The sequence below is a fragment of the Diplotaxodon limnothrissa genome, linkage group LG3 (assembly GCF_057381915.1).
Source record: "Diplotaxodon limnothrissa isolate DT_005_m linkage group LG3, D_limnothrissa_male_GT1.1, whole genome shotgun sequence".
Lineage (NCBI taxonomy): Eukaryota > Metazoa > Chordata > Actinopteri > Cichliformes > Cichlidae > Diplotaxodon > Diplotaxodon limnothrissa.
Window position 1 is genome coordinate 9,825,896 of NC_140598.1, and position 25,704 is coordinate 9,851,599.

Consider the following 25,704-nt stretch of genomic DNA (forward strand, 5'->3'; position numbering starts at 1 on the left):
AAATATACAACTCATGACATGTACAACAAACATATATGCTTATAGTAGTTGATGCAGTGACTAAGGATCTCTACTGGCATGTGTCATAGAAGAGCACGACTCTGATAAATAACCATTCATACCTTTAAAAAAAGAAAAGGACCAGGTGTGGGCCCGGACAGGGACAGGGTGAGGAGCACGGACGACAACCTGCTGCATGTAAACCAAGTCTGTCCTCCAGAGGGCGCCGTGCGGGGGCTGCTTTGTGTCTGTCCTATTAACTGTTAATCCCGGTTCCAGCTGTGCGGCCACAGAGCGTACACGGCAGTGACCCCACGGACACTCGGGGCTGCGTTTGTGGGGCCTGATCTGAGGTTTCCTGACAGTCTGAAACAATAACAGCTCACTGATGCTTTTTGTGTTCAGGCAGAGCTACCACGTACTAACAGGAAGGATGTCATATATCCGACATGCAGCTCCTACTGACCCTGTGGGATTTGACCTCTCCTGCTGTTACTGTACGCTCTACAAATTCCTGTGAAACTTCCGGAGTCTGCAATTAAAGACCATTATTCACAGTATGATGTCTTGGATAGAGTCCAGGAGCTCCTGCCGAGGCCATCATTTGTTAGGAAGGGCACACGTCCAATTTGCTCCTCTGCTCGTATTTTGTTTGTTTGAACTGTTTGAACAGCACAATTTAAAAACGGAATAAAATCGAGTCCAGGACTCGAGGTGTCAGCAGGAAGAGGGCTGGCTATGCTCTGGAGCATGCAAGCAGCGGACAGGTAAACGCGGCACACCTTGAACGGGACTAAAACATGCACAGCTCCTAGTCAGCGTGTACTCTATCTACATGGGACACAGCTGGGCGCGTCATGGCTGTCTGCTTCGAAAAACCAAAGAAGATCCACAACAGGAAGGATGTTCTGTGCACACTTTCTTGGACGGCTTACCGGCAGATGGCGTCACAGCTATGGTCATAAAGGAGTGTCGTCTTCGATCTATTGCATCAGGCAGTCTGTGGCGCTCTGGTGGAGCTACGGAGACGCATGCACGTGTAGAGGGGGTAGGGTTAGACTAATGCGTTCGTTAGTGGCTCACACATCAGCTGGTGTGTGAAGCCTCCTGCTAACCGTCTGAATAAAACTACAAATATGGCTTCCAGAGGACTGTATCCGTCGCGCGTCTAAAAACAGGTTTTCACTTTGACTAGTTTGGAATTATGGTGAGGTCTTCAAAATAAAAGCTGAGCTTGTAGGTAAGCACAAAGTATTACACATCAGTCTAACCCTAGTGGAGGTGGCAGAGACATGAGTGGACATCTGGCTCGCAGTTCACATGACATGGTACCTTGGCACATGACGATGGGGCACGGGGGAGCGCAGTGGTGAGGTGTCACTGGAGAGGTGGGTATCAGGCAGGCATTGGGGTGGGCAGGTGTGGGCGGGGTCAGACTCAGTCATTTAGCTCTGGGCCGTTAGCCGCTGCTCTGTGAGCGACGCCTGGTGTGATACCGTCTTGTTTTCGTGAGCCCTCAGCTTGGAGACGATGTTGATAAACGCCAAGCTCTGGACCTCTTTATGAAGCGGCTCTGAAGAGAAACACAGGAGGCAGGCGTGTTATCAAAGGCACAGGTCCCAGCATGCACAGTGTTTAATCACGTGTTTAAACACAGCAGTTTGTGCAGAGACCCTCCAACACTCCTGCTGCTGAGGCAGTCCATCGCTTGCACACTGACAGTGAGACTCAGGCAGACGCAGTGACCTCAGCGCTCTGACGCCAGGGCGCCGAAACACCGACCGGTTGAACCGTTTCAGCTTTTATTTGTCCGTCTGCTACCTTCTTGTCCTGCTGTTATTTCACATTTTTAAAGCTGCGTTACACGAAGACATCCAGAGTTTCATCAGCACAACACATTTGATCTCTGCAGCCAATCAGCCGTCACATAGAGCTCAAACATGTGAGTGGTTACAGTCTCACCTGAGCCCATGACTGCACAGATGAGGATCATGGAGTTGTACTTGATCTCCGGTGCGCTCCTCTCATCTGACAGCAGCTTGTGAAGCACAGACACCAGGCCGGCTCCCACCAAGTCCTTCTCAGCTGCAACTGAAATGCAAACTTTCATCCAGCTGCAGTGCTGCACAAACGTTACAAGCTTCAGCGCCACATTTCTAAACACGCTCGTGTGCAACACGGCTCCTGAAACGCCTTCAAAGTCCATTATCTGAGATTCAACAGTAGCGTGTAACCACAGCTGCTCACACCTAAAACATGTTCTGTGTCACAGATGGTGACGACAGGGATCATGGATCCTGCCTGGAGCTTACCTAAATCCAGGGCTGCTATGAGACCCAGAGCCACCAGGGCTTCATTCTGCATGATCATGTGCTCACTGGTTGCCATGGTAACTAAGTGTTTGACTCCTCCTCCCTGGATGACAGTCCTCACTACCTCCTAAAGAGAGAAAAACAAAACCACAGAATTAAAAACACGCAGAGGTTCAGCGCACTGTGAGCTGTTTTAAAGAGAACTACATGTAATAATAGTTACATGTGACAGGTTCTATCATTTAAAATAAATCAAACAGTCACATCTTCCATAAAAGGCCTCTCATCCACACATGCAGAACAAATCCAGCCACAGGAGTCCAGAAATCAGGTGTAATAATCAGAAATCACCGTTGGGCCTGAACATTGACTGTTCAGTTCAATGTATGTAGCATATTCGACTGTCAGTACCTTCAATGCTAATCGCTCTGATAGGACATTATGGTGGACATTATGGTGGACAGCATCGGACGCTGCACTGAGGTCTAGCAGCACAGAGACGACTGTCAGAGGCCATGAGAAGATCAGTTGTATGAAAGCAAGGGTGGAGATTGGCCTATATTAGCTAAGAAAACGAATTCACAAATATGGGTGGAGGTGACAGCGTCCAAATAAAAAGCAGTGTTAGTGAAATGATCCTGAATATTCTCCTCTGTAAAGGTCAAAGGTGAGCGCTGAGTGTTTACCAGCCTGGTCTCTGAACAGTGACGTTCCAGCTCCAATAACGCTAAAAAGAAGCTGCTCAAACATGCAGGATGAACTTTCTGGGAAACTCTGATCAGTGCCAGCTAACTGATCTTCACTACACAACATAATCAGCACGTGTGGGTGCAGTTAGCTCTCAGAGCTCAGTCGTTATCGATGCCTTTGACTTCCAAACGTCTGCCAGGCTGCGATCCTGGATTACCTCCCACTCTGGAAACCTGAATGTGGACCGGCTGCAGACTTGAGCAGTTAACAAGCACAGCTGCAGTGTTGGAGGGTGAGTGATGGCGTGTGGTCTGACCTTGGACTTGCTGTGTCGAATGAGGGCAGACAGAAGCCTGTTGGACTCGCCCATCACGCCTGCGTGGTCCTTGGCTTCGCACCACTCCACCAGCCTTTCCACCAGCTTCCCATTGGTTCCCAGGTGGTCTGCTGCTTCAGCTGAGCCAACACACAGTGGGCAAGGCTGCCGTCATTGATGCTGCACACGTGAGTAGCTGCTTTCATATTTGTCTTAATGACTCAAAATGAAGGCTGTTAAGAACCTCTCCTCATTGCCCCGCACAAGCAGAACTCCAGCAATCACCATAATGATGCCTTTGGATACCAACGGTTCCAACATGAATAAAACTGAACATTAAAGACAGAAGCCAGCGTTTACCTTGGGTGTCGATGAGCATGCGTAGCGTTCCCAGCAGTTTGAACTGCACTGGAGGCATCTCCGACTGCAAGAACTTCAACACCACATCTGCCACTCCAGCTGACAGCATCTTGGATTTGTTCACCACTGCAGAGGAAATAACAGAACAAACACTGTTCACAACAAAAAACAAAGTTATATGATGCTTATATCGCGCTGACAGCATCAGGCACACCGCTCCTCCTTCACTGTGAAGCAGCTGGCCTTCCCAACCCTGAACAACAGCTCGGGAAGAACTCCCATTTCAGCATAAAGATCCATCAGCTGACTCACGAGGAAACATCAGCTCTTTAACTACCAGCAAAGAGAACATCAGCAATATGCTGTTATTAAACCCGTGGCTGCCAGACAGTATTTGGTAAGAGCTGAGTGATTATTGCAGGCTGGATGAGTCACAGGTGGATCATGACGGAGCAGATCACAGGGAGAAGTGTGCCATAAATCCACAGCTGAACGCAGCAGAGAGCCCACAGTGTGCAGTAACACACACAAAGAGCAGAGCCACAGGATCAGACTAGTTCCTGGCCTGAGCAGCAGAGCTGAGGATGTAAAGAGCTGCAGACGGAGCGGTGACATCAGTCAGTCCTTATGTTGCCGTGTGCAGCTCCGTGGTCAGTGTGAAGATGCAGGCAGTGCTCAATCCTCCACAGCGAGAGCTCAGTGTCTTTATCTCAGAGCTAATGAGAGAGTCTATCCAAAGCTTTTCTAAAACTCTTTCTACAGTAACTTATTTATTGAGATGTTAGCATGAACATGTATCATGCTGTTTGTTTTACAGTTTGTTTACTAGTAGATTATATGTTACACCCTCACGATCTGTTGATTGTTTTGTTGAAAATAAAATGAACTTGTTCATGAATGACTTCTTGACGAGCATGTGGGCGAGTCCTCCGACTGGGACCACCGTCACCCTCCACATCCTCTCCAGCTCTTCTCTGAGCCCTTGGTACCCCTACAGCTTCTCGTGTTGCTTCTTCCTGATATTGCTGTCATTCGGAAGCGCTACATCGATCACTACGGCCGTCTTCTTCTGTTTGTCTACCACCACTATGTCCGGTTGGTTAGCCACCACCATTTTGTCTGTCTGTATCTGGAAGTCCCACAGGATCTTAGCTCGGTCTTGGGGGCATCTCCCATTTTGACCTCGGGACTTCCAGGTTATACTCGGCACAGATGTTCCTGCACACTATGCCGGCCACTTGGTCAAATATCCTTGGGGAAGATACTAACTGCTCTCCAATGCATCCATCAGGGTATGAACTTAGCAATAAAACATGGAAAGAGGTGCTTGTGGGGAATGACTTGTGCAAATCCTCAGTCCTGACTGCCTCCCCTCAGGACTAAAGACTGAAGCTAAAGACTTTCTTGCATTAACTGACTCTTAACCTCGTTCAGTGGGTAGATGAACCTACCCAGGCTAAGGGCCACACCCTTGACTGGGTCTTTTCCTGAGGCTTGGACATTCGCATAAAGGATATAAACAACGTTGGGATCTCCGACCACGCCCCAGTCATGGTGACTTAGATACTGAACTGGACTTTACGAATAGTTGATGCTGAAACTGCGGCAGATTTCTCTCTGTCTTTCCTGAATTCTGCATCCACTACTTTTGGTTGTTCTGCCTCTCATATGGTTGAAGACTTTGCAAACACCTTGTTATCCACATGCTCTTCTATCCTTGACGCTGTTGCACCTAAAATGAAGCGCCCTACAACCTTTTCCCAACGCTGGTTAAACGACTCTACGCGCCTTAGGACGTGTCTGCCGCCGTGATGAGAGGAGGTGGAGGAAAGATCAACTCCAGGTATCCTGTGAAATCCTACGTTCGAAATTTCCAACTGCTTTTCAAACCTACTTGCTGATTATAAGTGAAGTCAAATAGATTGGCAGCACTTGGCTGCCACAGTGAGGGTGTACGTAGTTTTTCTCAGGACTGCACGCGGGTCAACATTTTCTAAGGAATGGGTCGATCTCTGGAGCTCAGTGGACAACTGTCAAACTGTGAAACGTCTGAATATTCCAGCCAACTGTTAGTGGAGGTAACTGGGAAGGACAGCAGCTTAGCCACACAGTCCCCAGACGGTACATGTCTGCCTGTGCTCTGTGTGACTGTTTAAGAGTTTGAATAAACACTTGGAAATCGTAACCCTTCCCAGAAGAGTTGAAGCTGTTACAGGGAGGGCCAACATCATATTAAACTCTGTGGATGAGACATCACCCAAGATCGTGTGCAGGCAGACAATACGTTTGGTGATATAGTGTGCACGTGTGCATGTGTAGTGTGCACGTGTAGTGTGCACGTGTAGTGTGCATGTGTAGTGTGCACGTGTAGTGTGCACGTGTAGTGTGCACGGACTTGTAATCCCATTTTCATGCATGAAGACTTCACAAAGCTTATCATTACAGCAACTATGTAGCTGCAGTGTCCACATCTGGTTGTCATCAATCAGGAGGTGTAACCTGATATATTGACCCACCAGGTATAGCCAGGTTCCTCAGGGCGCTCAGGGCTGCGTGCTGAACAGTGACGTTTCCTTCCTCAACGTGCCGATCCAGCAGCTCCAGAAGCTTCTGCACGATGCCAGTGTCCACCATGTGGATGCAGTTGCCATCTGCAAACAGCAGGAACAGTATAGTTGGGTGCATAAACACATTGTGTGGTTATGTGGGTACAAATGATCCTTATCTGCACTGTTTAAAGCTGCAGACGACCCCCAGACTCTAACCCAATGAATGTGGCCTAAATGAAAACAGCCCCAGACAGGAGCCTGTGATACTGGTGTAATGGATCCCCACAGGTGTAACCCTCCCAGCAACTGGGAGACTGGATCATAGATTTTAGTTGTTGCTACTGAAGAAACTGCTTTTCTCCAACTCTGTGTTGAAGGATATGAATCGAATACTGTGAACGAGGTGAAACAGTGGTGAGCATTTGGTGCTTATTGGAGTACTGAGGATAAATCATTAGTCTGGATTCTAACTGGTGATAATGGAGGGTCGATGCAACTAAAGCGTGTAACAGAGGTTAAATCTAGTTCAGGGTGCTGACTGTGAGCATCCTCACAAAGTGGCAGAACGCTCGACTTCCTCTCAGTGATGTCTATTGATGGGTTAATAAACACACAGAGTGGGCGGGGCCTCTGGCAGGTCTTCGTATGAGAACCATGGCCTTGGTTTACTGTTGTTCTGATTTGTGTTACTTTTGGGAATAATGGTGGTGAAACTGGTGTTTCTAAAGTTTGCTTTGTGTGTCTGTACTGGGGATACTGGTGTAGCAGTGTGCTAACCGATATTTAGGTGCTGCTGTCTGTGAGTTTCAGGACGTGGCTATGACATCACTTCCTGTAAGAGTAACGCCAGGAGTTCATCTCCAGAAAGAACGGCCGCTCTCTCCTAGTCGATGAACACGTGGGAGCGATGAAGCTTCAGCTTCTGTTACATGTGACTGAAATGTTGCAGCCATCACAGGTGCTGGATCTGTGTGCTGCACTCTGTGCATGAAGGCTGCTCCGACTATCACCAGGTCATTAAGGATTCAGTGTTTTATTATCAGCTACCAGGTGAGTCTGGCCAACGATGCCTCCTCGGTAATGCTAATAACACTCTGTGCTGCTTTATTCCTCATTACTGACGTTTATTTTCAGTGAGGGAGAAAAACATGGAGGTCAGCGCGTTTCTTTCTTCACTCCATCGTTCAACTGGGATACCAGTGAGTGTCATTAAACTGGTGTGAGTTCCAGAGTCACTGGGACTAAGATACAGGGCTGACATTTCCAGATTCCCATCCCCTCAGTGATGAAACGTCTAACGCTGGTGCTGGAGGGCACAACGTTCCACAGTGTGGCATCATGTCACTCCATAGTTCACATTTTGACTTCCTCAAACATAGAGCGACTCACAGCTTACCATTGCGAGCAAAGTTAGCGATGGCCAGCGCCCCGGCCAGCTGCAGCTGATGGTTGTGAGATGGTACCCAGGACAGGACCCTCTGGAAGACGCTGCCCTTTCCTCCCTCAAACAGCTTCTGCATGGACTCGTCTGCACAAAGACAGGAAACAAGAAGAAAGGAGGCAGGAACAGAGCAGCTGTCAGCACTGTTACTGTTGGGTTGCTAATGTGTGGCAAGACTGCAGAGAGCCAGGACCACGCATGGAGCAGCAGAGATGTCAGGGCTAAACTAAATGAATCAAGTGATCAGGAGCTAGTTCCATTTCCAGCATTGAACTGGGATCAGTGGTTTCCTCCCAGCGTTTGCTCTTCCTCTCACCCACGTGAGCCGTCTGCAGCACTCGCTGCTTGCTTCTTCTCTGGCGTGCTGGCCTCAGAGAGTTTCTGCCTCCAGTTTGCTGTTTCTACTTTTACCAAGAACAATCTGGTTGCAGATTTTGCAAAGCATTGTGTTTTTATAAGAACTTTACTAGAGGAGCACATGCAGCTCCAGCTGCTCTGACACGTGTCCTTGTTTTAAGCTTTAGGGACCGTAAACACAATGAGACCACAATATGAGACATTATCACATACAGACGTGGATGCTATCGTAGCTTCTGAAGGCTGCTGTGGAACAACTGTATTAAGGAGAGCCATACCCCCGAGCAGCAGGAGAACCATCAGGTCAGAGGCGGTCTTCAGTTGGGCGATGTCCTCCTCTCGCTCTCCATCCACCGTCTGAGCCACGACTTCCAGCAGACACTCCACCAGGCCCGCCTCCACCAGCTGCAGCTTTATGACATCTGGCACAGGGAGGCAGAGAAGACCTTCAGAGAGCACCAAAGCCTGAAACTATCTGCTGCAGCCTGTCCCTGACTGGCCCGAGCTCTTCAGGAGCCTACATGAAAAGTACTGGTGGCCACCAGCGCTACTGTTCAGCCTCCTAGAAGCTAGAAAAGCTGAGCTCTGGAGGTCACTGAGATTCAAACAGGTCCAACGTTTTAAGACAGGCCTGTTGTATCAGTCTAAACTGCTACGGTCCCTCAGCCCACCCAGCGGGGTTTGTACCCCAGAAGGAGCCAAACTGGCTAAAACAATGAGAAGTGGCAGGTCTGTGGTCATGAACTCAGGACACAGTGTTGGTTTAATCAGATCGTTGGTACTGAGGCTAATGACAGTCACAGCCGGATCAATGCAGATAATTAAATCATGCATGATTTTAAAGCTCCAGGAACAGGAGACAGAGCTGCACCAGGTTCCTCTGAAAGACTCGTTTCACCTGTAACACTAACAAGACAAACGTGGCACAATGCACCCTAACAACAAACAGTTATCCCCAAATGAGATCAAAAGTAATGAGAATCACCAATCACCACACAGGTGATGCTGCAACCAGTGAGCCGGCTGCCGTGGCAACCAGAGACAACTAAACAGAAAGGCTGTTTGCTGTAGGCAGGCCACAGAGGCAGAAACAGGCTCGGGTCCGTGCAGACGAGACGAACTCGCCAGTACATCGTAAGCAACCATCCCTCTGTCTCACAGAGCACTGAGCCACCCTTCAAGCTAAAGGCTCGTGTTGTCCCAGCACAGCCTGCATGCAGTAACCAGCGTTTTCCCAGTAAGCCGATGCTACACTGAAAGCGTGGCTCAAAGCGTGCGGCACCAGGACGCTGACGTTCAGGTTATTACAGAACAGAGCTGTCTGTCCAATGAAAAGCTGCATGACAAATAAAAGGCAGAGCGTCTCTGGAGTTAAGTAGGACGTTGTCCTGGAGACTGACAGTGTGGGAGGACTCGTGTGCCTGCAATGGTGATAACAGTCAGCTCTGTGCTGCTCACACACTGGTGTGTGAAAGCAGGCAGCTGAGACCCACAGGAGCTGCCATGACTGTGCAGTTAGCCTGATGAGTCACAGCATCGTTTACTATACAGGAGGTGGTGAGCATGATGTCCATGTGAAGCCCTGCAGCCTCCACGGCCTCCTCCTGACTGAAGAATAACAACGCTGTTAAAGAAAATAACCCGTTACCATTTTCTGCGAGCGGAGCCAGAACTTCAAAAATCATTTCCTTCTTCTCGTGCTCCATCTGTTTCTGGAAGAGGTGCACCAGCTCCTCAGCAATGTTGGTGGATGCAAACTGCTCTTTGCTGGACTCTGGAAAACACAACAGGAGAAAGCTCACTAGTGCACCGAGTGTGCTCACTGCAGCTAACTGAGCTAACTGTGTTTCATGAGAGCGTGTCTAACAGGTTAAACTCTGTGTACTGGAACATGAAGCCAGACGAGCCACCGCACCACGTGGGACATGGTGCACGATCCTCCAGGCCTGGAAGGACTAGTACACATGGGACTATCTGGAAGCTATGCATCAATATCATGGGGAGGCGGAGACTGCTACTGTGTGTGTGTGTGTGTGTGTGTGTGTGTGTGTGTGTGTGTGTGTGTGTGTGTGTGTGTGTGTGTGTGTGTGTGTGGGGGCTGAAATGTCAGTTTGTGTTGTATTAAACACAAACCACATTTTAATTTCCATATTTAGTCTATTTGCTTAAAATCGTACTGTGCAGCTTATTTAAGCTGTTAAAGAGAAAAAACACTGATGAAGTAAAAGTCTCTTTACCACAAAAACGTAAGTGGGAACAGCCGTCACATGTGACAGGAGGAAATGATGGTCTGTAGCACTGCTGCTGCTACTTATTCATGGACTCAGCATGTGAAGTTTAGAAAAGGCTCAGACTGGTGCCACACATGTTACTGTTGTTTTTAAAGTCCTGTCACAGACTAAATGCACGTGTACATGAACTCACCGAGCTCGGCCAAGTTGCCAAAGGCAATTAGACACATTTCTGTCAGGGCTGTGTTGTGGGAGTGGATGCCAAGCAGCCTCACCAGAGTGGGAATTACACCCATACTGATCAGCTGGGCTTGTAGGGAATCTGTAAAAGCAGAGAGGCACAGAGTTGTCAGTGTTACATAACTCAGCTCAATGTTATTTTTACACAGCGCCAAATCACAACAACGGTCGCCGCACCTATTGTAAGGTGGAGCCATTAATAACAAAGAAACACCAACAATCACATGACCCCCTCTGAGCAGCACTGTGGCCACAGTGGGAAGGACAAACTTCTTCTTCCAACGTACTTTTAATGCAGCTACACCGAGGATTTGTGAGCAGGCGTGGCCTGTCTAAGGTCACGTCCACGTGTCTGACTTGGAGTTCAGACTTCGTCATTTGGTTTTCTTGCTGTCTGTCCATGCAGAGATGGACATCATTGGGCTTCACAAACTGTTGGCCACACATTCTCCTTCAGACTTTGTTAGCAGACTTCATGGTTCCCTCACAGTCCTGAACCACATCATCTCATCACCACTGCCACGCTGGACTGTTGGTAATAATGCTCTCAGACTTCTTCATCGGCTCTTCAGTCGCTTCACTGGTCAGACTGATTTAAGTGAAACAGTAATCAGACCAGGCTGTGGTTGGAGGAACTCACAAGAAGGTGGTGAAGTCACTGAATTTATACTTCAACAAGAAGAGGCCAAAGCCTGAGTCAATGAGACAGCAAAGAGAAAACTACATGTGTTTATTCTGAGTCCAAACAGTTTGGTCCAGACACTCAAACCAAACCTCTTCAGTAGGACTCAAGTCCAGACTTTGACTTGTCCATCAGCTCCAGGACGTCCTTTTGTCTGTAGACGTGTTTCTGCTCAGCTTTGAAGCTCACGGCCGTTGTCTTGTTGACCAATCAGGGATTCGGTGAGGATCTTGTGGCAGACTGTCGTCTTCATGACGCTGCCGACCTTCCAGAGTACAGCCTTCTTCTTCAAAATGCCCCTCAGTAATGTGAATGGCCTCCCATGTGTTTAGTCACATGCCTTCAAAGGTCGGTGTGTTGCTCCATGGATCAGCCAGACCATCACTGACCCACCAGCAAACCAGTCACGTCTGTGAAAGGCACAGACTGGAAGCACTGGACCTCCCAGCTCTGCTACTCCATGGCTATAGGTTCAAATCCACTGAAGGGCTACCCTGATGTACCCCTGAGCAAGAGCTGCCCACTGTTTCACTGAATGAACGGATTAAGTGCAGAGGACTGAGCACATTAATTAATAAAATATACATTATTATTATTATATTATTATTTATCATCATTATTATTTATCATTATTAATATTATTAATATTAATATAATTATTTATCATTATTATCATTATTATTATTATTAATAATATTATTAATATTATTATTATTATTAATAATAATAATATTAATAATATTATTATTATTAATAATAATATTATTAATAATAATATTATTAATAATAATATTATTAATAATATTATTATTAATAATATTATTATTATTAATATTATTATTATTATTATTATTATTATTATTATTATTATTATTATTCGAGATCTTTCTATCCATCCAAACATACACACCCTTATTAAAATACCACAAAAATATTTTTTAAAAACTTTCCCCTTTAAATGTGACCTATGACCCATACAGTTCAACTCCCCCTCCCCCACTAAACTGATACTCTGAAATTATGAGTGTAGGTCACATACATGTCTTAAAACTCACACACGCACACGCGCACACACACGCACGCACACGCGCGCGCGCGCGCACGCACACACGCACACACACGCACACACGCACGCGCGCGCACACGCACACGCACACACACACTGCAGTAAGCATGAGTGTGAGCTGCTGTCAGAGCTGCAGAGGTTGCAGCACAGTGGAAACAGCAGTGAGTTTATGGACACGATGGCAGGAGGAAGAAGAGTAATGAAACTAGATGAGGCACAGTTGCAGTGACAGAGCAGTGGATGAAGACTTAACACAGCCACCCAACGACATCCCTGAAATGCCCCAAACCAATGAGCTGATATATCCCACAGGCCTGAACCACCCAGTGAGTCAGTGAGTATCTTAAGCTGTGTGGACGCTGGAAACCAGTGTGCCATCATGGTTCCCTTTGATGGGGACAGCTTGCAGCCATTCGAGGCTGTTTCCCCTCTAATGCAGTTACTATTGGTCAGTCTCACTGGTTCATCGCTGTCAGAAACCAACCATTAAAACGAGCGCTACCAAAACCACCGGTCCACATTCCAGCTGCCAAAACTGTCACGCTGAAGGTGAGCTAGACGCCACCGATCCTGTTCAAACCCGTCTCTGCACATTACACTAGGCTATGATCAAACCCTGTGTCATTGCTTCAACAGCAGCTACACGTGAAGTCAACCCCACCAGTGCCACCTGTCAGCCTCCATCTAGGGTCACCTACAAATAAATGTGATCTTTAGAAACCATGACCTCTGACCTTGAGGTCAAACATTTTCAGTAGAAGCACCCATGATGTTAACCTTATTCACAGTCACAGGATTTTTAGAAAACGTGACCTTTGACCTCGCTTCTGGTTTGATTTATAAAGACCTACGTCACCTCACTGTCATGTAATCACATTCACAAACTCGAGTGACCACGCCACCCAGCGGGGCGCCGCCTACACCACCCAGAGGGGGCGCTCATTTTATTAATGAGCGACAATAAAAACAACAACACTGGTCTTTCAAAGTGAAATGTTCATGTTAGAAATCGTCCCGTTTTAAAGTGTAGCTGCATTTAACATCTATCAAAAAGACATGAACACCTTGATCGCATTCATGTGCCAACATTTCCACGTGTGCGTGTTTACGTGTGAATGATTGTTCGTGCCTGTCAGCATCCTGACCTTTGTGACCAAAGTTTTGGTGCAGCTGAAAGCCAGCCGTCATGAAGTGTAGCTGTTCATGTTAACAATAATCCAGTGTGTTAAACTGTGCTCGTGTCATCACCGCTGCTGTGCTATCAGTGTTGTTGACAAACTGCTGCAGGTGTGGCAGCGCTGTGCATCAAACTGAGCATCGAGTTTGTGTGGAGAATGTTTTACAATCAGATTTCGTGATGCACGGCTGCAAACAGACATGTTTGAGTCAGTGTGACCGGACGTGCCTGAGAAAAGTATCACCTTTCAGAAAGCTACGTCCATGTTTACAGCGTCTGTGTGCATATAGAAGCTACCTGTAACCAAACAAAGCAGCTGCTGCTGACCAGCCGATACACAAACGTCAACAAAGGATTACAGCCGAATGACAGTGACAGACACGCCCCCTGGAGTCAGGCAGAGCAACATGAGGCATGGAGGAGCGCTAGCCTCGCAGCAATAATGGCACATTAGATGTGAAGCTGAAACAAAGAACAGGAGAGAGCACAGGAGAGTAGAAACCAGGCAAGAAAAGAATCTGTCGGATTCTACTGTGTCTGCACTGAAACAGAACATCCGCTCATTAGTTAGGATGAGTTAGAGTGCTTCTTTGGGGGAGATGGTCATTACCATTATCATTGCTATAGTTCATCAGCATGCCACAAAAGACAGTCAAGAGCTTCTCATTTGCCGGCTCAGTATTTTGGGAGAGGGACTTTATGTGTTCAGCTACTATCTGAGCCCCTCCTGCCAGGTCAACTGCACTCCTGCCCTCATCTGCAAAACAAAGAGGCCGGGACACAAATCAGCCACACAGCAAAGACAGATGGTCAAAAACAACCTGGAACATGGAAAAGCAAGGTTAAGTGATCAGAGCATTCATAGAGCCATTTAAACCACGGCTGTCAAAGGTCAAAGGTGAACGACAAAGGAAAGGACTACGGCGACGCTTCAGGTCCAGTCCGAAGCAGACGGGTCGTTGTCATGGTTCAGCGAGGCTTCATAGATGTTGTTTGTTCTGCTTATCAGCCACCGTTCATGTAAGTAACCCAGCTAGCTTTGTGTGGCAGCAATAAGACGCAGCGAATCAGCAGCTTTGCAGATGTAATCAAAGCTCCAGCGAGCCAAACCGTCCTCAGACAGGACATCGATCCCCGAGCTTTCAGTGCGATACAGGAACCATGTGCCGCTCACCAGAGACCTGTCTGCGCTGCTGCTGGTCTTCAACACCACTGACTGGACTGAAGCCCATCACTGTGTGACGCTGTAGACACTCGGACACTCGCCTCCACACGTAGATAAAACCAGCATCCACCGACTGTCATAAAGCGTTCCCTACCAGGAATCAAGAGGCCAAATATCCAGCTGGGATTATGTTTGTTGATGGCAAAGCCTGGTCCAGGTCAGGATCCACACATTAGTGGATTTATATTTCAGAGAAAGAGACGTGTAACCAAATGTGTGTTCTCTTAAAGTCGTATCCTGTGATTTCACTGGAAAAAACAAACAACTCAAGATTGCGAGTGTAGGTGACACATCCGAGGCCTCTGCTGGGCTCTAAGCCACCCCAGTTACCTGGACTGGTCTCCTGCTGTGTTTTTGCCTCGAATAGTCAAACTGTGGTTTCCACATGTTGCAGAACTGGTTTCTGTGTTGTATTGTTGGATGTTGCTGAGGTAGAGCCTTTGTAGGTGCTAGGGTCCACATTTAGTCCTGTGTGACACCAGTTTAAACTGGGTTTGGGCATAAAACACGTACTGTTGGCCTTTATAAAGAGCGCACAGGCTTCCATGGACGAGGCGTTTTTGTGACCCAGGTCCTTTCTTGATGTGCAGACGGCAGGGAAGGAGACATTTAACCTGAACACACCGACAGTTGTGGGCTGGATATGGTGTCACAGCTGCACAGAGGCTTTGCTGAGAGTCGCCTTTCTCCATTGTGAGGAACGACACAAAGATGGGACATAGATCAACAAACCACCTCAATCTGATCAATGAGGTGACCCGAACTCCAACTTGAAGGAGTCAGGCAACATCACCAACGATCTTCTTCCATCTGCAGTCGGAGGTGTTGGTTCTTCTGACCATCCTGAGGCACAACTTTCACCTCCTGTCCACTGAAGTTTAAAACAACATGGCTGAAGAACGCAGCGAGCGAGGGATGATGATGCTGACGCATCATCGTAGGACAGCAACGACCATCCAATCAGACAGTTATCTTCATACATCACTGACCGAACAAACATCTGTTTTTATTACACTGACAAACGGTTTCATGCTGATTGAGCTCTGACACCATGTGACATTAAACACACACACACACACACACACACACACACACACACACACACACACACACACACACACACACACACACACACACACACACCCCGTGTGGCATATTTAGCATCAGCAGTCTCAGAGCATTGAAGTAACTTTGGGTCAGTCCGGCGCCTCAGGTTCGTCTGTACTCCACTGCGTTGACAGTACAGACCCGACATTAAAACACTGTGCGACCCACAGTCCTCCACCACCTCCACCACCTCCATCACCTGAAGCCTTTCTCCTTTAAGGACTTAAACTGCCACCGTAAGCCTACATTTAGCAAGTGCATATAATCTGGTGTGAGACGGTCATCAGAGGCTGGCACTGATGGCGGGCCGTGTCTCGTTATGCGTGCTCGGAAATGTGACCACGTGTGGCGTTGCTATAGCAACCGTACTGCAGTATGACACATAAAATCTGGATTTTTGGACAACATAATATAGCACAAAGTAAAGTGTGCATGAAGCGGCGCTGAGGTAACAGAGCGTCACAGCTCTCTGCACACGCTCCCAACGACGTGCCGTCCTGGCAGGAATGCTTACTCCCAGAGATTTACTGGTGATTCCCACGTTCAGGAATCCCATCTAAACTTCACCCTGACTACTCTGCCTCCATGGTGATTCATGCTGTCACCCACCTTGTTGACACAACGGCTGTATCCCAATCCAGGGTCTGCAGCCTCAAAGGCCGCATTTTAAGGCCGATTACGTCACAGCGGCGCGACGAAGGCTGTCCCAATTCAAAGGCTGCTCGAAATGCGTCCTTCATTTCCCTGAATTTTAAGGCTGTGGCAGTGTAGACTTCGTGGCCCAACATATCCCAGAATGCATAGCGCGGCGGTGGGTGTGGATAAATTTGCCGAAAAAAAAACGGCGGATGATGGGCGGCCGAAGAGTAAACTTTAAGTACTGAATATGATGTCACTTATTTATGTGCAAATGTTTAATAACGAAGAACATTAAACATTACTGTTGGCCACACAAAGTCATGTGACATTAGTGACGTTTGTACTAACTTGGTTTTAAAGCCTTTAAATATACTCCGTCCAATAGCTGAGCTTAATCAGAGAATGATCAAAGCTCAGGTAGAAACAAACAAATGAACAAAAGATTGTCTCCTTCATCTCTGTCAAACACAGCTGTATGTAACGTTTCCAGCTGTTAGTATCATGGTTGCTAGGCAACCTGAGCAGCGCAACGGAGGCTAGACCGTCCCTCGCACTTCCGGCCTTAGCGGTCTTTGAGTACGCGGCCCTCGAGGATCGTTGAGGCTGCGTACAGCCATACAGACAGTGTACAGCAGTCTGTGCTTTAAACTGCCACACAGCTGCACACAGCTGCACACAGCAACGACACTACGAGGCACCTTAAGAAGAAAGCAGCAGTTTGTCACAACATGGAGGCTCCGCCCCACAGCGCCTCTCACAGCACCTGCGAGGCCTTTAAAGTCAGCTCACACACACACGTGCGCACACAGCAAAGCACAACTAGCATGAGTGCACAGGAGTGCAGGACGCAGCACAGATCCTCCCTGCTGCAGGAAGGACGATGAGATTTCTTTAATGGTCATTTCCTCTGTGGTTTGTGCTGGACACGCGTCCTGTTGAGTACGAAGGTTGGGGTATTCACTCCTCCACACACCCAGCTTGTTAGCAACACAACAGAATATGCACGGACCTGACAGCTGTGACTTACATGTCACTGTTTACATGTACCAACTGCATCTGCACTGCAGCCGTCAGCACTGCAGCTGCAGTGTCTGCAGCAGAGCGTCATCGAGGCCTGAAGCTTCTAGAGCTCAATCAGGAGCCCGACCCTCAGACACAGGCTACATGTACCAGTTTCAACACTATCATTAAGATGAATAAGCTGTCTTAATTACACAAGTACAGCGCTCACACACTTCCCCTCTAATGTTTCTAACTAGACACGGTACAGCTGCAACACTCAAGGTTCAGGAGGCGGGACAGTCAATCAGTGTGTCGTCAGAACATGTGAACATCACGTTATCCATAAATAAATGACGTACCTAAACTCCAAATCCTTCTGCACCACGTGCTGTGAAGACTGAGTGTGTGAGACTCCTACTTACGGCTGTCGTAACAGATGTTGCCCAGAGCTCGGCCAGTCTGCAGCAGCACCTCCTGATCGGTGGAGTTGAGCAGCTGGACTAAAGGAGGGATGAGGCCGGCTTCCACACAGGGACTCCGCATGAACTCTGGAAGCAGAAAACAGGTCAGCATCCAGCTGTGTCAGATTACCAAGCTCAGAGCATCAGCTACATACAAAGGCCGTTATTTCATCTTCACATGCTTAAACCAGCTGAGCCCAACCAAGAGGCTGAAAACATCGTCCTTTCATCAGACACAATCAGACTTTCTGTTAGGCAGTGGTCAGGGATGGCTTCGTACCAGCACTTACTAATGTTACGTTAGAGACCAGGAAATGAAACAGGAAGTAGATTACTGACTGCTGAATGAACAACTGACAGTCGTCGTATCCTGTCTGTGGGAAGGAGGCCTCATCAGTCAGTGTGGATCATTTGGGCTGTCGAGTGGATAAGACGCTGCAGCAGCTTGATATGATCAGGTGAAACTGCTGGACTGTCTGTAGCCCAGCAGACGTTTCCAGAAGCAGTGGCATAAATGCCAGCAGGTCACTGCCAGGCTTGGCAAACTGCTGGGGAGTGATGATCAGCTGCAGGAAAGCCAGCCATCATCCTGACCTTCTCCTGTTCTGATCATTGTCTGTCTTTACACCACACTCAGGAAACAGAAGCCATGCATGGATCCTGTGCTCACACAATAACCTGCACGGACAGTTTGGCTCTGAAATCCACATAAACATGACCCCTGTGACCCCTGTGACCCCTGTGCGCCGACAACGCTCACGCGAGTGTCAGAACTGATCCGCAGAGAAGCCAGGTAGGAATGCAGACACCCAGGAGGAACGACAGGCTGCCCACAGCAGGAGGAAGAAGCCACTGATGCCAAGACTAGGGGCTGTGAGTGTCAGATCCACAGTCCAGGATGATCTTCATCATCCCTGCACAAAGGTGCCCCAGAGACCATCCTACACACAGTAGCAGAGCAGAAGATCCAAACTGGGAGCCAGCAGAGTGGCTGGGACAGGCCTCAGGAGCCGGAGTCCTGCAGCTTTGAGATCACCCTGCTGAACACGCCTGAATCAGGTGAAGAGCTCATGTTCAGGGCCTCATTCAGCATTTAACTCAGCTGACATGTGTAAAACCTGCAGCACACTCGAGGCCTGGAGTTCCCACCCTGGTAAAGAAACATCTGTGCCGCATACGACGCGAGGTCCCCAAGACGCCACCACAGCTGCTTCAGAACAACTGGGCTCCTCCTCCTACGTGTTCCTGCGTGACGTCAGGTCCCGCACAGTCGAGCAGCTGCTAACCAACCAGATATACGGCGTTAAGAACCCCGACAACAGAGGAGCAGGGTCCAGGCGTGACATCGGGTCTGTGTGCAGCGCAGCCCTAAAACCACCAGGATACTACACAGGTAGATGAAGGAAGGAAGGAAGGAAGGAAGGAAGGAAGGAAGGAAGGAAGGAAGGAAGGAAGGAAGGAAGGAAGGAAGGAAGGAAGCAGCTCGCTCCCTCTTTTGAGATGTAGGAAAGAATCGTGTTAGTGGGGGAATAAACCTAGAAAGCAAACCTCACCATTTTTTGCCACCTCGGCTATAATGTTGGCGACTTTGGGTGTGCAGGAGGACTGTGGGTGTAACAGGGTGGGGAACAGGGGCAGGACGCCCATCTCATGGATCTTCATGCTGGCTTCAGTGCCTGAGGAAGGAAACACACTATTTAGTCGAATCATGTGAACGCATCTGAAAACCTTTATTCATGTAAAGCATTCATGTGGAAGTAACAGTGGTTAACGTAGCTCCATATCTACTGCGGCACTTCTCTGCCTGCACTGACATTAAATCAGGCGCAGCTTTACTGTTGTTTCTTACAGAGGCAAACATTAAGTGTTTATTGGAACACTGCTGAATTATACAACCAGATACTGTCAGGATGGTCATTTTGCTTCAAACATCCTGCATTGACTCGTGCATGTGGAACTAATGTGTGAGGGAAGAAATCTTTGTGTCCAGTGAACAATTATTTACCATCTTAACACAAAACTGCTGTGCAGCATCAAAAGAGGGATTGTTGTGAGTTATTGTGCAGGAAGTGCAAAAACGATGACTAGGGAATGTTCCTGTGTTGTGTCGTACGGTGATGTTTGCAGCAGCTGAGCAGAAACAAAGATCAGGGACACGTTTCGTTTGCTAAATTCTTTTAGAGAACATGTTTGAGTCTTTACAGCTCCACCAACTCCACGGTTGTTCTGGGCTGCATTTCAGAATAATGACAAAGCCTGATGAAAGTTTTTGAAATAAAGCTTTGGACAGATTCTCTGCACTGGCAGACCAGTGAGCCCAGTACAGAAGAGGGCAGGTCCACTGGGAAAGAAAGGAACTGGATACGTCTTATTTATTTTGCAGACCTCTGCTGTCACAGGTTGTTTCTCAGAGCATTTGATGGTGCAGGAAACTGGACTCACTGACACCTCCACTCTGTCTGCAGCACAGACCTGCATCTAGAAGTGTTGTGATGGTCCGTCTCTCATCACTGTTAGTCATCTTTTCCTCACATCACTCTTTCTGCAGTACAGCACCGTTCATCTCAAATGGGCATCTTTATATTTTTAGTGCCGTCATCACGACTGACGCGATTAACAATGAACCCCTCTGAGAGCAGACCGAGTCTAAGGCTGCGTTCACACTGCAGGCGAAAGCGCATCAAATCCGACTTTTCTGACCCTCTGCGACCATCTATCCATCATGGTGACAGTGTGAACGGCACAAATCCCATATCTTCAAATCCGATCTGGGTCACTTTCGTATGTGGTGCTGAATCCGATACACAGCTGATGTTTCAGAAAGCGACTGCTGTGTGATGGTCCTGTCACATTAAATCCATTTTTTACGTCACTGACACAAGACAGACGGCAATTATCAGCGCCGGAGAAGACATCGCGAACGCTTCCATCCAGTGAAACTGCTGGGAAGACAACGTGAACATTTTATTTGTTCTGTATAATCTGCAGATCCTGACAGAAATCTGCAGCTGTCCTTTGAAGCACCACTCCTCTAAAACAGCAACAAGGATCATTATTAGGCCACATGTAGATAACACAATAACTTTAGAACTTAAAGCTAAACTGGGAAACGTAAATCAATGAGCGTTCATTCTGAAAGACCTGCTGCTTTTCTCTTTGAACATTTGTTGTGGCTCATTAATAAGACAGAAGCACTTCTGTGAGCAGCTGTAAGCATCGTCTCCTAAACGCACTTTATTCACCCCTGAAACATACTCCTGTCAGAAACACGCACACGTTGGATTTGCATTTTCTAAGAACATAATCGGAGCAATGACATAATCGCACTGTGCTTCCGTGTTCAGAAGCACGAGTCAGCATAACCCGAGTGCGAGCATCACTTGGTCTCACTTGCTCGGCGTGCACAGCTGCTCCAAGCATCTACAGCAGTACTTTAATGAAAGGCTCACATTATGATTCTGTCCTAATGATCGAATCCCTGAACAAATTTCAAAGGCACACATACAGGTAAGTATAACAAAGTATTTGCTTGTCTGCCTTCACGTATGAGCCTTTCTTAATCCACAGGTTTAATACGCAGCTATAACAGGTCCATCAGGACGGCACCGGGTTAGGGCTGTATTTGTCTCACACTCTTCACTCCAGTTCATCCCAAAGGTCCTCCTGGGTGGAGCTCAGGACTGTTGCTCCACACCAAATGCACTCCTCCGTGTGTTTTACGGACCCTGCTTTGTGCAGCGGTGAGCAGTCGTGTGGGAACAGGAAGAGGCCGGCCCCCAACTGTTCCCACAAAGCTGGGACCTTGAAGTTGTCCAAAATGTCTCAGTGTGCTGAAATGAGTTATTTTCAGTGGAACTAAGAGGTCCAACTCCTATAAATCAACCCATCACCCCCACCAAACATGGCACTGTGCAATAAGTCACGCTGATCAGTGCTTGTTGTTATAGTGGTCCATCTATGAAACTGTGTGTACTGTAACTCAACCAATCAATTCATTTATTCAGAGCACATCTGAAAAGTGATCATTCTGCAAGGACATGCAGAAGACTAAAAACCGAGGACGGGTTAAGTACAGTTCATTTGTAAACACACGGATTTATGAGCTCAAGTCCAAACGTGAAGACTGATATTTATTCACGTTTCTGAGTTGTAGTTCAGAAACGTGGTCCAAGGGAGGCGTGCTGACAGATGCACGCGGAGGTTACACGCCTGTACTCACTGTTGTTGGCGAGGGCTTTCAGCAGGCAGTCCAAACAGCTCTCCACACTGTCAGTCGCGCTGTCTGTTGACGCGATCTTCAGCTTCTCTAGGGCGTCACTCAGGTTGTCTGGAAGCAGAAACATTTCATCACCAAAGGTCTGACAGGCAGACGTAGACTGTGGAACTGTGGGGAAAAGCTTTGAATGAAGTTTAACATTCAGCCTTCGAAGCTAATAAAGTACTGTACCTGCAGACTGCACGTCTCCACACCACACACATGATATTGCTTTTTTAATTTTACACTGGTTTCATATTGTGTCTGCAGCTTCTCTGTCTCTGAATCTACAGTAACTGCACCTCACCGGTGCTCTGGACAGTACACCAGTTGGCTTAAGTGTGGTACAAACAACCCATAAATACAACAGATTACTAATACTTTCCAGTGCTGCCATCATCGAGTACTAATCTAATACCACTGTTAAATTATGCAAGTGTAATGCTCAGTGGGAGAAGAGACTGGGAGTTGTAACCACACAGCTCAACTATATTTCCAATAACATCAACATCATCTGTGTGGTGTGCTGATGATTATGTCACATGATGCAACCACAAAGTGGCGAGAGTTCAAAACGTGCTGATAAAGAACTAAAACAAAGTCACGTCTACTCTGAAGAAGCAGCCTCACATCTGCCATTTGGCCTGACACTCTGTCACATGTTTCAGTACGACTTTGCTAAGCTACGAAGCTGCACCGCTTGATGGATTGTTGGAGCGTTACGGCTATCGTAGGCGGAGCCTCGCGGAGTGATACGTGCTGTGCTTCAACATAATGTTACCGTATTGTGTGTGTATAACCTCTTTTTAAGTGTTGTGGATATTATACATGGTTGTGCTGAGGATATGTCGGCCAGTTTCCACTGGAAATGCCTTTTGGTTAAACTGTCAGCGAGGAATTTGCACTGTTACATTTTTATATAACTTTAATACACATAAAAACAGCTGCTTGTTTAAGTGCAAATACATTGATGTTTGTTTGTTTTTTGCACTAATAAAGTTGTGGAGTTGTAAAGTATTTTGTCTCGTGTCAATTATATCGTCAGTTATATCGTTATCGCAAATTTTCTAATGTATATCGTGATAAATGTTTTTGGTCATATCGCCCTGCTCTAATGCAAAGTATTAAAACATGTTAAAACACAACAGCCTTTTTAAACGTAGTGTAGTTTACTCATACGTCATCACTTACTGACTGCATATCCCACCTGTTTTAATGCAGTACAGTTATTGTTATTATCACTCTTCCTGTTCATGACAGTTAAAATGAATAACAATCATATAAGAAATAAAATTGTCGTATACGGGGCCCCATTCATGAGTGAATGAAACCAAGAGTAAACAGAGTAACTGTAATGTTGCTCATGTCTTTTCCAGACTGATTTAAGTGTACATGTTGTCTCCGTGTTCATTTTACATATGAGGTATAATGAAAGTGGGTGAACAGCACGAGGCTGTGTGGTTAGGTGTTGGTCATGTTGGAGCTCAGTTAGAACCATCGTTGAATGGCTGACCAGACTCCCCAACACATGTTTCCAGTGGACGTCTACCTGTAGACGTCCACCATCTACTTACAGTTTGTAAGTCAGATTTCTACCATATTATTCCATTTTTGCTCCTCACCTGTCGAGTGCGCCAATAAGAGCAGAAATACAAAACTAATTCAACTGCCAGTGTTTGTCATCTAGGGTTTAATTCTAATAACTCTTCTTTTTGCTCCCTCGTCTGCCTCTGCCTGAGCTAATATCATTTTCAAAGTGTCCCATTCTGACATATGCTATTCAGATAGCTTGAACGACTAAATATTAACATCAGTATCAGGTCTATAATGCAGTACTGGTGGGCAGAGAGAGCAATATGTCAGGAGGACAAAGGCAGAGTAAGAGCTTAGAGTGGGATGGAGGCGTTGATACAGGAAGGAAAACTGTCAACATGAAACATCCCTGAGGATCTGGTCACGTACTGACCTCATCAGCCTCCTGTCCAAAATGTTTAATGATCTGATTTCGCTCATTCTTCTTCTCTTTATTTTATTCAGTTCAACTATGAGCAAGTAGGTGGCGACAGTGGGAAGGAAAAACTCCCTTTTAACAGGAAGAAACCTCCAGCAGGAGTGGCTTATTGTTGTGCCCAGTTACGGGTGAAAGAACAGGAACAGGACAAAAGACACGCTGTGGAAGAGAACCAGAGATGAGTAATAACTGATTATTACACCTGTCAGCATTTAATGAACCAGAGTAAAGAAAAAAGGTGAGAAAAGAGGAAACTCAGCACAGCGTGGAGAAGCCCCCACAGCCTACAGCTAGCTAACAGAGGACTCAGGGTCACCTGACCCAGCCCCGACTATCACGAGCACTACAAGTCATCAATCTGCTGGTCACGCAAACTGAGTCCCACGCAGCAACAAACCACTTGTTGTTTGGATTAATATCTAAAACAGATTATAGGATGTTCGTCATTAGTTAGTGTAGTAGTGACTATGGGCAGCTTTAAGTGTTGTGCACACAAACAGTTCCTTAAAAAGTATCACAGGTGCTGATGCAGTGATCTGGCTGTCAGCTGCTAATGCACTGCACAACCCACACAAATGGCATGAACAGACATTATGGACATGATGCCAAATATACAGTTGGTGGAGTATTTTGCTTGCTTGAGCTGTCAATCACTGACGCCTCTTCTTCACAGCAGTGCTGCATTTGAAGCCTGACAGGTAAGCAGTAACACACAGTGAATGTACAGCATGCTTTAAGGCCAGCTCACACACACACCTACAAAGATGCGGTGGTACATGAGCTCTGTGCTCAGTCTGTGCACAAACAAGATGCAGAAACAACAACGTCACATAGAGCAGTGCAATGCATCCAGCAGCACAAAGTGGGCTGCTGGATGCATTGCATAACAGCTGTGGACATGGAAGAGTGCCATGAGCTCCATCAGCAGCAGCGCACTGCCATTTCAGAGGATGCACATTCATCCAACCGAGCGCTGCTTCGACCGCTTTCCAGTCCCAGCTACGCTGCGGGGAAGCGGTGATCAAACGTAATACTCGTCCGGCTAAAGCGTTGTTACAAAGGGAGGCGCGGACAGTGGGTAACGCTACCCCACCCACCCAGCCGAGCACACGATCCAGCTACACTCAGCTTTTCATTAAAAACAGCGTTAAACGGGACACGGTGGAAGCAGAGCAGCACACGCAGTGGCTGCAACGCCGACACACAACGCCCGCCGTCAGACACACGTCGCATGTTGCGGCCGCTTTCATAACAAGCATCTGAGGATGCCCCGACTGAATGGCGAGAGCCGAGCTGGTTAGCAAACCCGGCACAGAGGGAGTCGGCTAGCTAGCAGTCTACTCACCCATCGTGGCAGGACGTGTCTGTGGAAGAGAAATTGGCGTGTTCAGCTCCGTAAACAGAGTAGTACTAGCGCCGCCGTTCGTCTTTTAAACTGCCTCAGAATCGTGAAGTTAGCGGGTGTAGGTTAGCTAGCTCGTTAGCCACTTTAAATAGCAACCACAGCCACAGGGCTGGTAGGTCAGGCTAATAGATCTGACTTCCTCTCACATCCACTTTCACAGTTACGACGTGTAGGCTGG

General features: G+C 47.4%; 1 protein-coding gene across 1 annotated transcript; it reads right to left on the reverse strand.

The window, feature by feature from the left end:
- rap1gds1 (RAP1, GTP-GDP dissociation stimulator 1) lies at positions 1-25,704 on the reverse strand. The gene is made up of 15 exons (XM_085377536.1): positions 25,467-25,704; positions 22,075-22,182; positions 19,409-19,531; positions 17,817-17,942; positions 14,032-14,178; positions 10,450-10,578; positions 9,674-9,799; positions 8,304-8,447; positions 7,624-7,755; positions 6,195-6,329; positions 3,679-3,804; positions 3,319-3,458; positions 2,313-2,439; positions 1,963-2,091; positions 1-1,573 (listed from the first exon to the last, which is right to left on the reverse strand). The coding sequence occupies exons 1-15, from the start codon at positions 25,468-25,470 to the stop codon at positions 1,446-1,448; spliced, it is 1,824 nt and encodes a 607-aa protein (XP_085233662.1). The 5' UTR covers positions 25,471-25,704; the 3' UTR covers positions 1-1,445.